Here is a 17,424-nt window from a genome sequence, read left to right on the forward strand (position 1 = left end):
TGCTATTAAAGGTCAAAATGTGTGGTATTTTTCATAAAGGCATATATTGATTAAACTGAATTTCCTATATCCTGGCTGTCCTTACCGGCTGACAGACGAGTCGTTCTCCATCACAGACCTGAACCTCACAGTGAAGCCAGACGGTGGAGACCTTCTCCAGCCGCTGGAACCGGAACGAGTTGAACTTGAACATGGAGCGACTGTCTTTGGCGTTTTCAAAAATAGTCACAGTGTTGTCAGAGGAGCAGCTGGAGGAGAATTAAAAGCGATTTTTATAAAGAGGCGGGATGTAACGCCACAGATCTGAGTTATTCAGGATGAACCTTCTGGATCCAGGTACCTGTTGATGATGAGGCTCCACCTCTTCCTGTCTGTAGAATACGGAGTTGGAGTCGCCCAGCAGTTGCTGATAACAACTTTAAATCTGAAAACAAGTTAAACATGGCTCAGAAATGTTTAACATTGTGATTAAGGCGCCCATATTGAGCTCATCGGGGTTTTCTCTTTGAGGTGTTTTTGTGCATTTAAAAGTTCTGCAAGCTTACAAAGTTTACACTAAAGTGACTTTTGTCCTTTTTTTAATGCACATTTTGAAGAATCGGATCATAAAAATTAAATGAAAATGGGAAAAACTTAACTCAGTTTCACAAAAAAACTTCATGGTAGACAGAAACACCGTTTATAAAAATGGTTCTGACCCATCAATCTTTAGGAACTGTTTTTAATTGGAAAAGTCGTATTTATTCTCCAACAGCAGCTGATGGTGGCCATGTTTCATGATGTCTGGAGATGAACACCACAAAGAAAGATCTAATCAGTGGTGAGTTTAACATTTGCTGCATCAGAACTTATTTAAAAATGGTGTTTCCATCTCCCATGACACACAATAAGTCTTTGAGTTCAAGAAAAACATCTGAAGTGTCAGTAAAAACTTGAGGAACTGGGGAGCTTTGGTTCAGGTTTTGTCATTTTTAATGATTTTTTCAAATGTGATACTTAAAAATGTACATTAAAAACATAATTGAAACACAACTGAAGAGTAAATTGTGTTTTTTGAACATTAAAACATGCAAACATGCTCTAGTAGACCCCAAAATGTAATTACTAACCTGTAAATGTGCAGAATATGGGTTCTAGGATAGGAGCTTTTAAAGGTTGTTGAAATACCTGTTACTTAGACCTTTAGCCTCGATGCCGATAAAAACTTCAGAGCCGATCTCAGAAGTATCGATCACGTACGGAGCGTCTTTAGCGTACAGGAACTTTGAATTCTGCAAAATATATATGCATTTGTTTTGTCTTTTGTCATCTTTCATTGGTATCTGATGACTGTAACAGGTTCATTATATCTTTACAGATAGAAATTATGATAAAACAAATGTAAAAACTGCATGAAACATGTTGCTCCACTGGAGGAAGCGTGAGCAGCGACTCACCGTGAACACGTTCATAGACAACTGTGATCTAAAAGTGCCTAAACTCCCATTGTTGACATAAACTGTAGCCACTCTGGAAAAAGCAGAGGGTTTAGTAAAAACGCTGCAAGTCTTTGGGTCAGAATGCAAACGTGGTTCAGTCTGCAGCGTCGTCGCCTCCAGTCCTGAAGCGGTGCTTACCTCTGGCTGAACACGGCGTTATTTACCAGGTAGGCTGCTCGGTACATGCAGCTGAAGGTGTAGTTCACCGGCTGGTTCCTCACCGTCAGAGATGTGTCGTTGGACACAATGGAGTTGTAGAAGATGTACTTGGGGTCTTTGCCGGGCATGTACTGTGGAGAACATCAAAGGTAGAGTGGATCAAAGGTATTCAGGTCCTTTACTTAAGAAAAAGTACAAATAAAGACATGTAAAGACTGGGACTGTAACATGTTAATTTAGATTAATTAATTATAGAAAACAAAATGTTTTAAAGGGTTGCACAGTGGAGTGGTGGTTAGCGCTTTCGCCTTGCAGCTAGAAGATCCTCTGTTCGTGTCCCAGCTTTCCAGGGATCTTTCTGAATGGAGTTTCAATGTTCTGTGCATGCATGGGCTTTCTCCAGGTTCTCTGGCTTCCTCCCACAGTCCAAAAAATGCTGAGGTTTATTGATGACTCTAAATTGCCCGTTGGTGTGAATGTGAGTGTGATTGTTTGTCTGTATATGTAGCCCTGCGACAGACTGGTGACCTGTCCAGCTTGGATAAAAGTGTAATTGTTTTCTGATCACTGACAGTATCACCTCAATGCAAAACATGTCGCTGTTAGCACCAGAGCTAATATTAGCTACAACAGTCCTGGTACCAGCTAACGATGTAGCTATCCCATAATAGGTCACAAGAAGACATTGAAAGTGCTTGAGTTTCTGAAAAATCTTTTAATGTTGAATATAATTGCTTTAATTGCACTTTAAGTTTGCAGTAATCTGTATTTAGTAGACAAATGAAAAATGCAGATAAATAGAAAAGACACAAACATTTTAGTTATTTAACTTCCCGTATATGTCCGTTCATCATTGATTCTCAAACAACATTTATTCGAACTGAAAAACTTTATTTCTTGTGTCAAATATTAAATATTGATATTTGACAAAAAAAATTCTTAACTACAAAGTCTCTAACTAATTAGATTTTTTTTTCTTAAATTGCATCCCACTACTAGTAAAAATACTTCTGCACTGCTGACAAGCCAACACAGAAGAGCCTTAGACCTGTATTCCTTCTCCTGACCAGCAGGGGGCATCTAATAGTCATCTAATAGTCAGACTGTATCAAAATCTCTGAGAAAATGAACCAACTTCTTACTTGGTTTATTTTCTCAGTAAACATTTTCCTATTGAATTTATGGATTCAATCTATAGTTTTAAGTTTCCTTCAGTAAAGAATGATGATCATTTCGTAAACTATGATCCTATTTAAAGGAACACAGAAGATAAAGCATTATGTTTTAATGTGGGACTAGTTGCTACCAGGTCGACCTGTCAGGATTGAGGCATAGCGATGGATTTCCATGGTTCTCTGTACATTCAAGTTTTGGGTTTTATCTGTGTCTGATAACTTTAACCCCGGTGTGTCTGTGGAGATCCTCATTCATCCAGGTCACGGTGATGACCGTAGGAGCTTCAGTAGAAGTCCTGGAGCTCTGGTTGCTAATTAGCCAATAGTCATGGACCTGGAGTGACTGTATACACCACCGTCAAAAGACAATTCCATGTTTTCCATGAAAACTCACACTTTTATCCATGTGCTAACACAACTGCACGAGGGTTTTCTAATCATCAATGAGCCTTTCAACACCATTAGCTAACACAATGTAGCATTAGAACACAGGAGTGATGGTTGCTGGAAATGTTCCTCTGTACCCCTATGGAGATATTCCATTAAAGATCAGTCGTTTCCAGCTAGAATAGTCATTTACCGCATTAACAATGTCTACGCTGGATTAATCATTCACTTAATGTTATCTTCATTGAAAAAAACTGCTTTTCTTTCTAAATTAAGGATATTTCTACTTCCTGTGGTTTCGGTGTCCTCACCTCAGACTGAGTGCCGCAGTAGGAGTGGTTTCTGGGCGTCAGGTCTGGGATGATGAAGCGATAATAACCTGGACTGTGGATTCCCGAGTAACAGACGCCACCCAGCGACAGCTGCTCGATTTCCCAACCGTACGGACACTCTGGGACGTTGGCGATGATGGCGTTGGGGAAGCACGACACCATGACGTAGTCTGGAATGAAACGTAAAGACGCAAGCTTCATTTAGGTAAGCTATCATTTATTATGCTGAAGGTGAGAAACTACAGGATAAAACATGGTCAGTTCATAGACTTTGAGGATATTTGGCTTCCATGAGATGTTTTCTTTCAGACCAGTAAAGACAAAACATCTAAAATAAACATTTAGATGCTTATTTTACTAATTTTTCATTGGACATTTGCTTTTCTTAAACACTTTTCTTCATGTAAGCAGCCACATATACGCTCAGATCTCATTATAAAATCTGTGTGATCTGCTGGTCGTCCAGTGTTTTATAATGAGATCTGAGCATATAAAGTACATTCTGTTACCTGCTTTTTGTGGAGAACATGTCCATGCAACAGGCAGCAGCATGAGCAGAGCACCAACAGAAGCCATGGTGTGAAGCTGAGGAGACGTTTCACAATCAGAGAAGACAGAATACCCAAAGAACAACACAAATCTGTCAGGAATCAGACTCACCCGATGGGAGGAAGAGTCTTTAACTAACTGGACGTCAGAGGATCCTCATGGCTCTACAACACCTCCACACCTGGACCAGGTTTTTATACGGTCTCAGGTAGATCCACATCCTCCCCCCTCCTGCTTTCAGACCTCTATTGTAAATCTGCTCACAAAAGCTCTCTGTCTGCTCAGACATTGACTTTCAAATGACCGGCGTCTCTCAGGATCAGCTCTCGGTGGCTGCAGAACATTTATAGAGAACCGGAACAGTTTAGATTTTAGATGGAAAAACACCACAAACTTACAACTTCTAGGAGGAAAACCAATACAAAGCTGTCCATCTGTTGTAGAAGGCCTCATGTTTTTCAACTCTAAATTGAATTTTAGGTTAAAAAACTCACGTTACCAACAAAGCTGGGGAAAAAAACGACTTATCTAAAAGTTTTGTAGCCTTTTCTCACCCTGTCACAGCATATATCACATTCTAACTACCAAACATCTCTAATATTTCTATTTATAATCCCTGACTCATTTGAATTTAAGAAATATGCTAACTGTTAGCTCTGCTAAAAAGTTAAATTAGGAGATCAAGTCCAATCTTGTCTTCTATTAGAGAAATGTTTGGGATTTGTAGAGTTTTTCTTGTATAATATTCTAGTTTTTGACCAGAACTTAACTTGACAAAGCTACAGGCAGCAGACTGTTAACTTAGCTTATCTTAGCAAAAAAAAAAAATGGAAGAAAAGGTGCAACAGCTTCTGCAGCTCTGCACAAACTCACTAAATCTGTCTACCGAGAAAGCTAAAGCTCCATAATTATCTTATGTGTTGAATGTTAGCTACACAGTTTTACGAGGGGTTTTGCGGGGAAATTTTTCTCAGCTAGATCCAATAATTTCATTTCTTTGGCACATACACCTTCCTCAAAATGGAAATTTCTCATTTTCACATGCCAGTCTTGTAGGAATTGAGGAAACAAGGCAACAACATTGAATAAAGATCTTCCCAAAATGCCAAACTATTCCTTTTAATAACCTTAAAATTCATCTAGACAAGTAAAAACATAACAGGATATTGTATTGTGACAGCCAGCAGATCCTATAAGACAGAATTTAAGGTAAAAAAAAGACGACATATTCCCCGTCTTTGTCCTCGTTGCCAAAAAGTACAAAACATTCAGAAACAGAAAACCATTTAAGGAGCTAAACAGTGCAAATAGACACGTATGAATCCCTTCAAAATGCGATGGCAGCTCAGATAGGAGCAGGAACACTAGTCAGCAGTGTTCCTGAGGCTTCTGTTCACAAATATAAGGTTTCTCTCACCCTATCAGATATCTCCTTTGTCTCATCTGCCTTTCTCATGTGTGTGAAACGTGCGTTCTAATTGGCTCGTTTACGTCCGTCACGCTGCATTTCACTGGAAACCTCGTCAACTTTAGCTCCGATTTAAAGCCCAATCATATTTCTGACGTGACTTCAGCTGAAAATAAGGATTTCACCAAGATGAAGACTCATCTAAGCTTCATTCAATCCACGAGACACAACCAAAGTTTGAAATCCTTCGTGTTATTACCATGAAGTTCCTTTCCCAGCATCCAGTACCTTCCCGCAAAGGCTCAGTGATAAGCTGTAAACCGATAGCAAAAAGGTTAGACACTAATGTCCTTCACGAAACAATCCAAGTCGCCCGGCAATAGAAGGGGCAAACTGCAGACGTTTAGCATGAGAAAGGGGCGACGGGGGAATTAGCAGTCCGAGGAAGATAGCGATCTGTGGACGGTTCGGGGGGACGGCTAGCGTTACAGCATCTGGTAGAGTCGCCAGATTCCTCCGAGTTATGCAACCACCGCCCAAGACCCAAGAAACGTGCTGAGAGTCGGACAGAGTCGGTGTTCAGATGTCTGTTGGTTCTGGTCCATCCATTTGGACATTTAAAGCCATAAAACACCCACAACTTTAAAGTAAAGTAGGGCAGAACAGAAGCTACAACTGACTGGAACGAATCTCGAAGAAACAAGCAACTACTGAAACGTCTAAAACCACAAAGACTTGTTTTCTTCGTTGTTTCTTGCTTAGATCAGTCTCTGAACCCTGTGAACTCTGAGCAGTTTCTGGTGTTTTTAACTCACTGTTGGTCCATTTTCCACCTCAATATGATGAGTTTTACCTCCATGGAAACAGAACAACAAGGACTAGAAGTAGACAGAACTCAGAAATGTCTTCAGTGCTGCTAAACATAGTAAAAGTCATTCTATTGAAAAAGAAGCAAAAAAAGTTGAATTTCTTCGATTATTTATGTTAAAAGGTAACAGGAATCAACATGTCCAACATTTTTGTGTCCACAGTCGCAACCGACACTGGAAAAGAAAATGGAAACACTGCATACGATAGATAATTTTCAACCTTACAAAGATGTTTTACCATGCTCGATGTATCTCCAACAACTTCCTCCTCTGTTCACAGTTTCTGAGCCATGCTGCTTTTATTTTATTCATCCAGGATGTTTACATTTCCTCTCAAGATCATTTCAGACAAACTTTAAGTCTTTTTGGACAAATCCTACACAATTTAGGACAAACTTTTTCAATAATTCTGACAACTTTAGTGTCACTTTGGACACATTTAAAGCCATTTTATACAAATATTTCAGTCCTTGCAGTCAAGTTTAAGGTATATTGTAATTTAAGTCACTTTGAATAATCAGTATTTACATTCATACATCCTTCATAAACTCTGTAGAAAGATGTTTCACCATGCTGAATGCATCTCCAACAACTTCTTCCTCTGTTCACTGTTTCTGAGCCATGCTGCATTTATTTTATTCATCCAGTAGCTTTGGTTTTTCTGTGTCTCCATTTTGTATCTTGTTTGTCCTGTTTTTGCCGTTTTCTGTCTCTTCGGGACAGTTTTGTCTCTCTTTTGTCATTTTGTGTCTTGTTTGTGTCGCACTCTCGTCCTTGCTTTTGTTGTTTTGTGTCTGATTTTGTGTCTTGTTGTCATTTTATGTCTCTTTATGGTCGATTTGTCTCTACAAAATACAGACATATTTGTTTCCAGCTTTTACAAACTCTTCTCATGACCTCTAGAAAGATGTTTCACCATGCTGGATGTATCTTCAAACAACTTCCTCCTCTGTCCACTGTTTATGTAAATGCATGTTGCTTCAGTAGGTAGTCTGTGAAGTTCACACCAGTAAGTACCCCAAAATCCACCTTTTATTTTGAAATATTTACCTGCTGCCAACAAAGGCAAAGTTCTGAAATATTCTTGGCAGCTTTTATAAATAAATGGGGTGTAATAAATGTAATAAATCTATGGAGTCTTTGCTTCTGAAAACATTTATTCTCTAACATGACGGGAAACAGATCAGAGTTCACTAAAAGCATGAGGAGGATGTTGTAGAAGACATTATAGGTGCATACAGGAGTGCTTTGGTCAAAATACACAAAAAGACTAAAAACTAAAAAACAACAATACATCATATTTAGGAGTATAAACATTTCTTTCTATACAACATATTTACATAATAAATAGTTTTCGTTGAAGCTGGTTTCAGACTTTGGGAACTTGGCAGGTCCAGTCGGTTCGTTCTGGCTGGTAAATAAAATCACTCCTGAAAAACAAAACAAAGTGAAGTTTAAGCTTTAAAAATGAATATATAGAATATATTTAAAGCAGATTTAAAACACGTCATATAAGGAGATCAGACTTGTAAGTTCCTATGGTTTTAGTTTTAGGTGAGCACAGTCATGGAAAAACTTAACAGACCACCGGTGTTTTCCTCAGTGTCTTGTCTATTTCAATGTCTGGTACCACTAAAGGTACATTACCTAAAGAATACAATGAACACGACAAAAATGCAGCTGATTCCATTATACTTTATGTCCTATTTGACATGCTTAAGCTTCATTGTATTTCCAGGGTATATAAGAGGACATTTGACGTCATCACTGAACATGTAAAGGTCTGGAGTGCTTTCCTGCTTACATTCAAGTCGTAGCACAACTCAGAAGCTGTCAGCTCTCACAAAACGCCTAAAACAAAAGAATTATGTGAAGCTCCACCAGAGGTACTCACTCTCTGCGGTGTTTCCCGGCGTTTTCCCGACACAGTAAACCTTCATCACAGGGACAGATCTGGTTGATGCTGAAGGCCAAACCTCCATCAGGAACGAAGCAGGACTCTCCGTCCACCAGACGCCTCTTACAGACCAGCTCTCCGTGATGCCGAGCACAGCACATGGACGGACCACAGTCCCTGTCCACCTTACACCTGGAACCTGGAGACGAGACCACATCAACCTTAATGTCCACAAGGAGACAGCCAACACCTGGAACCTGGAGATCAGATTTACTTTACTGCCCAGAAGGAAACTGGTCTGGGTTAGAAGAACCAAACATCAGGCTCCAAAAACAGAGGGAGAACTTCAGATGATCATATGAGTAAAAAAAAAAAATAGAAAAGAAATAAAACTCTGAATCAGACCTTAGTAAATACTAAATAATGTGGAATCTAGAAACCAAAGAAAAGAAGATTAAAGGGATAAAAAAAAACAAAAACATTCAGTCAAACACATGGTTTTTTGGTTTCTGCAACCAACAATGAATAATCAGTGAGTTAAAGTAATTAAAAACTACACTGATAATCGCTTTTAGTGACTTTTAAGGAAGATGAAGTCAAAGTTCTCTGATTCTAGGTCTTTAAATTTGACTTTTTTCTCTTTCTATGCTACCAGAGCTGCTACCAATAATCGATAATCGATCACTTTTGTGGTTCTTACCCTCATGTCCAGTGGGAACGCTGCGGTGACATTTCCCAAACATGCAGCTGAGTCCTCGGACACACTGGGAATCTCTCCGGCAGTAAAAACCTTCAGCTCTCAGAGGAACACACAGACCGAAGTGACGGTCACAATAAAACCCTCGACCACAAACTCTGTCGTGTTCACAGACGGCCTGAAGAAAAATAGGGAACAAAACGTTTACTTCCTGTTTACTAAAAACAAACAAAATCTGTCATGTTTACAGATTGCCTGAAGAAAAACACAGAATATATAAAATATCTTCTTCCTGTTTCCTAAAAACGCACAGATTAATTTATGTAGAAATGAACAGACTGGTGCAGAAATATTAACATTCATTTTCAATACAAACTGGAGGAAGTGGGGCAGATTTACAGTGAAGCTGTTTGCAGTTTTTCACCATTATCTGATTCTGTTTAGCTATACACACACATACATACATTATATATATATACATAAATAAATATATATATATATATATATATATATATATATATATATATATATATATATATATATATATATATATATATAAACAAAAAACATTTTTATTTCTTTTACAACCTTGGACCATAAATTTAAACAAATTTTTTCTCTACTCAAATCAGCAAAAATACAATTATTTTACATAAATTTGCTGCTATTTTAAAGAAAAATCTGTATATTAAGGTTTGAAAAATTATCATTAAATATCGTTTTCCCCGTGTTTTCCTGTTTGATAAAATTACAAATAAAAAAAAATTAAACTGCATTTTCCTGCAGTTTAATTTTTTCATAGTTTGAATTAATTTAATACATTTTTTGAAGGTATTTTACAGATTTTGCTCATTCTGTTAAACTTCAGAAAACATCCACCATAAGGTATAATTTACATGTTGACTGCAAGAAAGAAACATTTATAATATGGGACTATAAAAAACTATGTTTTCCAGATATTTGCTGAATATTTTTCTATAGATTCCCATTTTCAAAGCATAGAAATCTTTTTCTTCTGATGATTGTTTAAAAAATGCCAACAAAGCTTTGAGTTATTAAAAGTTAAAGTCATTAATAATAACTAAGACTTACTGTCTTAATAATAATTAATAATTAAGACTTACTGTGACTTTTAATGAAGGAAAAGTCTGTAATAATACTTAACGATAGACTTACTGTGAGTGGTGTGACTGCAGGACTTTCTCTCAGGGTTCTTCCTCCTTCTCGAGGAGGACTGTGAGGCATGTTCAGCATCCAGGCCCAGATCCGAGCCTCGGTCCAGCAGAAGAACAAACACAAGCAGAGCAGCTGCAGGTTTCTGGACATCTTGGCAGAAATTTAACCGAGGATTGGAGGTGAAAAAGTTTAGAGTTGAATGTGTGGACAGTTCAGGACTGAAGTTCTCCAGCGGGCTGATCCTCCTCCAGAAGGTTTTATAGTCTGAGGAGCTCCACCTCGACCCCCGCGGGGTGTTTGTCCAAGAAACAAGGCTGGGAGGAGACCATTAGTAGTTAACAGATTAACTAAATCACCCCATGCAGCCACAAAGAGAGGGAGGCTGGAGACAATAGAGCCGTGCCGAGCAGCTCCTCCTCCAGCCGGTTATCTCCTCCAGACCAACAAACGACCAGAATAAAGGCTGACCAACGCTCCACATGTCTGGCTGATCAATGATGGATAAAAAAACCACAGCAGGTCTCAGCCTCGGAGCGTCGGATAAACCCCAAACCCAGAACCCTCACACTCTCCCAGACAAAGTTCAGAATTTAAAATCATTTTTTTCCCAACACATGTCCATAAAATCACACTGTTTTCTTTTATTTAGATCAGCAAAAATAACATTATTAGATATTATAATATTAAATAAGGTTTACTAGTTATTCAGTTATCTATATTTTATATTTAATAATGTATATTAATCTATAAAAATATTGTATATTTTCTGTCATTTGAAATATTTATTTTACTGATTTTCCCCGTTTTGTTAAATTAAAGATATCTAGGAAAATCACAGAAAGATTCATAATTTACATCTAAACTGTAAAGTAAAATTTTAAAAAGTCCACATTTAAAATCTATTTTTTTACAACATATGACCATAGAATTACACTATTTTCCTTTATTTAAACAGCAAAAACGTAATTATTTCAGATATTTGCTGTCATATTTATTAGTTTGATAGTTTTTGAACGAAACAATATTCTACTTTTTTTGTATTTTTTTCTGATCTCATTTTAGATTTACTGAAAAAAAATATATACATTATATTATTATTACCATAGATTTTTATTTACGGGTGGTAAAGCTGCAGTTAGATCATCACACACGGACAGATTTGTAAGTAAATCATAAATCACGTCAGATGTTATTTAGACAGTTCAGACGTACATTTCGAGCATTAAACTCTTCATTTCCTGCATTCTGGTGATCGTTTCTGCTCCATTTCTGCATCGATTTGTCAAACACCAGCTTCCAACAAAAATTCAGTAAAGCTCTCAGGCTCTCTGTGCTGCTTTTAAAGGTTTATTCTCCTCCAGGTATCATTTAAAACGATTCTTGCTGGATCAAAACACATATTTACACTGGATTTACTCCTTTATGTCTTCTGTTTAACCTCTAAATGAGCACACGGCCTCAATTTAGTGATAAAATGAGTCATTTTGCTTCATTTCTACACCTCTGGGATGACAGATACAGCACATTTAGGCTTTAACTGATTAAAATTTTGATCAAATCTGCCTCCTAAATGCATGCAGCAGCGCTAAATGCTGCTCAGATAGCTGCACAAACACAACGCTGATTTACATGATGCTAACTGCTGCTATTGTTCCGGCTAACTGACCGCTAATTATCTCATTAGTCTGGTTTGATAAGACCTCAACTAGCAGAGATAACAGATATCTGATCTGCTGTCTGCCGATAACTGCATGTAAATTACCAACAATTACTTAGGAGAGAAGCTAAACGCTGATTAAACAGCAAATGTTAGTGGAGGTTCATGAAAACTTGACAAATTCCTCTGAGAAAAGCAACCTGCAGGTCTGTTAGAGACAAACTAAATGTTAAATATCCGCAGCACTGTTATTAAACAGCGAAGGATGTCTGTTGGACAACTAATGATCGACCTGCAGCTGATAAACTGACTCTGAAAAGTGAATAAAACGACATTTATCCAGTCTGACCTGCTGCTAGATCCTGATTTATCCTGTCTCCATGTCTGAGATAATTAATAACTACTAGTATAATGGGTAAAATTATGCGCTTTCTGATGCTGCAGATATTTAATAAACTCAGATTCAAAATAATTCTAAAAACCTCAGCTGTAATCAGTCTAAACCTGCATTATATTAATTATTGGTCAGTCTCATTAACTGTTTTCTCTTCATATTAGTGACGTTTTATATATTTTTTGGGACATTAATCAGTTGTGAATAGATGTAAAATTGTACAGAAAAGTAAATAAGAATCAAACTGTCTGAAAAGTCCAAAAAGTCTCCCCCAGCTAACTCCACACTACTTCCTTCATGTGTCGTGTTTGTGCTGAACTTTCTCCCTCTTGTTGGGATTGTTGTTAGCAGGATGCTAACTCAGACGTTCAGATTAACAGAAAGTCACGCAGGTCAGATAGTCGTGTTTTGCGGCAGACAGCACAGATCGGATACTCAGATAAACCCATGCTGTTAAGCTCTTAAACAAACTAATGGCATAATTAGCGGTCAGTTAGCCGGAACAATAGCAGCAATTAGCAGCATGTAAATAGGTGTTGTGTTTATGCAGCTATCTGAGCGGTTTAATGCACTAAAGATGAAGTAAAAGAGGTGAAAATGCACTTAAATAACATTTATTTTGCCTGAGTTTCAGTGTTTGTAGACTCATCAGGTTATGTGGTTTGTTGCTAATAAACAGGAAATGTACCTTCTCCTTGCTTCTGAATGAAGCTTTTGAGTAGTTTCCATGTGCACTATAACGTGTACTACAGTGTGCACTATGCTTCTGTTTAGCTAAGGTACCCACATTTATATTCAATTCCAAAAACATATGTATTGTTGTATTTTTAATTTAATATGTGGCTGTAAATACACTATTTAGAGCCTTTGAGCACTGATAGTGTATGACTGTATGACAAAAGATTTCCCTTTCAGACCAGAGCTGAGCTCAGAATAACTGCTTAAACTTCTCCTGTCCTGATCTCATTCCTACTAACTGCTATTTCTCTCCTAGTATTAATAACGACCTCCTCCTCCTCTGATTTATTGAATGCTGACAGCAGATCAGTGTCTCCAACGTGCTCCCTGATTTAATGAATGAAACAACATCGTGGTCAGTTTAAGGACAAACAAACCACTGACAGGGTGATGTCTGCTTATTGTAATGGACCTGGACCCCTGCAGAGAGCTCAGAATGGCTCAGTCCGCCTCCCCAACACCCAGAAAACACATTCAGAGCAAGAATAAATGGATTTACAACCAGCCAAATGTGGTAAATGTGTTTTTAAGGACACTGTGGAACAACATTCAGGTTTTAATGTGTAGTTTTAATATAAATGAACAGATCCTATAACAGGTACCAGATAGTTTATTATAAATTAACAGCTGACTGCTTTTCTTGTTTTGGAAAAAAAAAATTTTTTTGGTCTAATGAAGATGACATTAAATGAATGATAAATCCAGTGGAGACATTGTTAATGTGGTAAATGGCTATTCTATGTGGAAACGGCTGATTTTTAATGGAATATCTCCATAGGGGTACAGAGGAACATTTCCAGCAACCATCACTCCTGTGTTCTAATGCTACATTGTGTTAGCTAATGCTGTTGAAAGGCTCATTGATGATTAGAAAACCCTTCTGTAATTATGTTAGCCCACGAATAAAAGTGTGAGTTTTCATGGAAAACATGGAATTGTCTAACTGACCCCAAACTTTTGAACGTCTATTAGATAATGAGCAAAACTACTATGAGTCTCAACTCTTTGTTTTTTTTAAAAAGCACCAAATAATGAGTAATCTCAGGGCACTTTAATATACAAGATGTACAATACCTAAGACAGACTGTTAATTTTTTGCTGTTAATTAAGTCAATTCAACATATTTTAACTCATAGGGCAAAAGTAGAGGGACATGCATGTCAGAAAATGTATTGTAGATTTGCTGTAGTACCTGTTACTCTTTAATGAAGAGGAGTTACAGAGGAGTTTCCTGATGTCCCAAAAATGTCTCATTAAAACAAACTAAACACCTGTAAGAGTGAAATACAACAAGCCTACCTGCCTGCTGTCTAACTGCTAACTAAAGTCGTGTTGATGAATTCTGCAGCATCAGGATGGTAAAAAGGTGTCTGGCGGCTGTCCGGTTTAGCGAGCTACCTGAGGCTCATGCTAATGCTAAGCTAGGTTTTCCAAATGCTAACTGAGGCCAAGTGTGTCACTACAGACGCTGCTAACGTTCAGGAGCAGCAGGATTCTGGCTATCTCACTTCCAGAGAGCGAGATTAGAGGATCAGTACCACTCTCATATTGCAAATATGCAGCAGGGGCAAGAAGCTGGTTAGCTTAGCATAAATACTGCATGGAAATGAACCAGATTTTAAACCGCTTTTTCAGATTTACAGACATACGTAGAACTAGCTTCCTGCTAACTTTGTGACTGCAAACAAACAGAACAGAGCTGATCCATTCAGAACAATGCAGTAACGTCTCACCTTTAACTGGATGAACCCAGGAATCTTTATAGCTGATGATAAAAATTAATGACGTTTGTAGAGGAGATGCTGTCTTATTTAGAGCTGGAGTCCTGCCAACTGCTCTGGAAGCCAGAAAACTGAATAAACTAAAGACTTAAAGCTAAAGTCCTGAAATGAGTCCCTTTGGATTGGATAGGAGCTAAACATGTCCTGTAAAGTCCTGTCAGCTCCTAATAACTGGCTCAGGATCAGCTCCATATTTATGGTTCTTTAGACACAGCGATGCCTTCAAAGACACATTTCTGACGAGGACTTCTTGTGCTAGAATTTGTATGACAAACTAAATGCCTGGTGGTTAAAAATAGCCTCCGATGAGGCGAGGCTGCCTTTTATTTTGGTGTCAGATGTTTGAAATGCGTTCCTAGTGAGGTTTAAATAATGTCCTGGAGAACCTGTTTCCAATTGGAACCAGACAGCAGAGTGTGACTCCTCTAATGGGAAACAGCTCAGTGTCCTCTCGCTGCCAGACACTTTTAAATAACGCAGAAGAAGAAGAAGAAGGCAGCACAGGGCAGCAGGAGAATGTGGAGCAGAGGTCAGCAGAGGCCAACAGTCTGAAACCACATCAGATATCCTGCAAGGACAGACGCAGGAAAACAGGTTTTTATAGGACGAAGGCGGCTCTCTTCTTGTTTTCTCATCTCCAGCTTGTTTGGAAGTTTATAACCTCCTGATACTGGATGTTCTGTGGCTTCATTAATTCCATTTAAATTGATTTTCCTGCTCTCAGCGCCAGCGATGAATCAGCTTTGGTTATCGCCTTTGTGTTGCTGTCGTTGTTGAGGCCTGCTGGGTGACAAACTGAGGGGAAACCCAACATAAAACATCTGAAAAAAACAGTCTGTTGAAGTCTGGAGATGGAAGCAAAGCGACTCTTCAGCAGATTTTCTCTCATCTGGTGGTGAGCTGTTCGATGCTTCGCTCCAAGTGGATTAAGATCTGGAGACCGACGATGTTCCTCTTCATGTTCGTAAATCTATACAATTTACAGACTGTGAGCAGATGGATGGAAAAACTTCTGCTTGTTTCCGTCCAGTTTTATCGGATATGTGCACGAAGCACAACACGATCACAAAATCACGACTGATATTACACACACTGTACAAAAAAACAAGCTAAAATAAAATAACGCGATAAAAGCGGTAAAAATCTGGCAGCCAGATTGCCACAAAAATACTGTAATTTCCCAAAAAATGTAAAAAAACAAAAAATAATGGCAAATATCTGTAAACTATTGACATTTTTAGCTGATTTAAATTCATTAAAATAAAGTAATTTTATAGTCACATATTGTAAAAAGACAAATACACATTTTTGATGTGGGAATTATTCACTATTTTCCTGATTTTTACAGTCAGCATGTAAATTAATCACTGCTTGTTTCATTCATTTTGTTTGTTTTTTGTTATCGTTTTGTTTTAAAGTCAACATGTAAAATTTAATTTTTCTGTGATTTTACTGGATGTTTTCTGTAATTGAAATAAAAGAAAAACCTGGAAAATTGAAGCAAAATAAAAACTTTTTCTATAAAAAATGTCAAATATAATATAAATATAAAATATTGATGTTTTTGGCTGATTTAAATACAAATTTAAAAAAAAATTTAATTCAAAGTAATTTTGTGGTCAGGCATTGTCAAAGAAAAAAATATCTGTAAAAATACAAATCCTCAATGTGGCGATTATCAACATTTAAACTAATCATTTTATTGTGATTTTATCATCTATGATTCAGCAATTTTTTTTAGCAAAAAAATGGAAAATATGTAAAATGCCAAAATAATAACAGGCTGAAGGCTTCTATTGTGTTCTAGTCTGTTCTAGCTCTGCTGAGACTTGGCTCAGTTTCTGTACGGAACTGAACATCACACCTGATAAACCCAACAATTCTAGCTGATAAAAAACAACAATAACATGCCTTTCAAACCCATCAGCGGCACAGAGTTGTGGATGATGAGCACAAGGTCAGATCTGAACATCATCATCAAAAAAAAAAAAACACTACTTCAAAAGTCTTTCCCAGTGTTTCACCTTGTTAGGAAGGTAGTTAAACCATCACACACCTGTTTTCCTCAGAGTTATATGAAGAATCTAAGTTAAATCAGAGCTTTGTGGTCCAACCAGAGAACCGGTCCAGCATTAAGATGCCCCGCTTCATTAACAAGGACTTCAGACTGAAAAACTGCTGTTTACATTTTTCCTGGATGATCAGACGAGTAGGAGGATTGTTGGAAGCTTGGACAACAACAGACAATGTGGAGAACAAGTGGACCAGCTGTTTGGATTCAGTCTAGAAGCTAAACTCATTTATGAAGCAGGTTTTCTGTGTTTCTGCAGTAAAATATCCACAGCCTCGACTGAAACACGTGAGATCTGGAGACTCCTGGCTCTTCTCCCTAAACACCACATGACATCCTCCTACCAGTTTACATGCACACAGGATTAACTGCTGGGCGATTATTAAGGTGGAAAATATCATGTTTATGGATATTTCATCATCTGGAAACCGGCCCAGGAGCTCCTCTATACTTTCATTACTGTAAATAAATCCAATGAAAAGATCAAAACAATGAAGTGATCCAGCCAACATGTTCTGTCTGAGCAGCCAAACCCTCATCTATCTCCATGGTTGTTTACAAAAAAAAAAAAAACTCACTCAAACTAAACAAACAGCCACACCCAACATGTAGATCGTCTAAAACAGCAGCTATCTCATCTGCTTTACTCCTCAGGA

General features: G+C 37.8%; 2 protein-coding genes across 5 annotated transcripts in view; both read right to left on the minus strand.

Annotated features, from left to right (window-relative positions):
- tectb (tectorin beta) overlaps positions 1 to 17,424 on the minus strand; it is a 34,446-nt gene that overhangs the window by 2,332 nt on the left and 14,690 nt on the right. Inside the window, exons 1-8 of one of the 4 annotated variants that reach the window (XM_022214761.2) lie at positions 4,192 to 4,313; positions 4,041 to 4,116; positions 3,511 to 3,701; positions 1,617 to 1,768; positions 1,437 to 1,509; positions 1,168 to 1,271; positions 341 to 424; positions 86 to 248 (exon numbers count right to left, since the gene is read on the minus strand). In XM_022214761.2, coding sequence (XP_022070453.1) covers positions 86 to 248; positions 341 to 424; positions 1,168 to 1,271; positions 1,437 to 1,509; positions 1,617 to 1,768; positions 3,511 to 3,701; positions 4,041 to 4,107 — 834 coding nt within the window. In that variant the 5' untranslated portion in view covers positions 4,108 to 4,116; positions 4,192 to 4,313. The other 3 variants (XM_051939495.1, XM_051939496.1, XM_051939497.1) reach the window with 3 other exon arrangements.
- Positions 8,248 to 10,680, minus strand: LOC110965636 (dickkopf-related protein 3-like). Its single transcript, XM_022214756.2, has 3 exons — positions 10,128 to 10,680; positions 8,955 to 9,129; positions 8,248 to 8,453 (listed from the first exon to the last, which is right to left on the minus strand). The coding sequence occupies exons 1-3, from the start codon at positions 10,275 to 10,277 to the stop codon at positions 8,248 to 8,250; spliced, it is 531 nt and encodes a 176-aa protein (XP_022070448.1). The 5' UTR covers positions 10,278 to 10,680.

This window comes from Acanthochromis polyacanthus, chromosome 19 (genome assembly GCF_021347895.1).
Source record: "Acanthochromis polyacanthus isolate Apoly-LR-REF ecotype Palm Island chromosome 19, KAUST_Apoly_ChrSc, whole genome shotgun sequence".
Lineage (NCBI taxonomy): Eukaryota > Metazoa > Chordata > Actinopteri > Pomacentridae > Acanthochromis > Acanthochromis polyacanthus.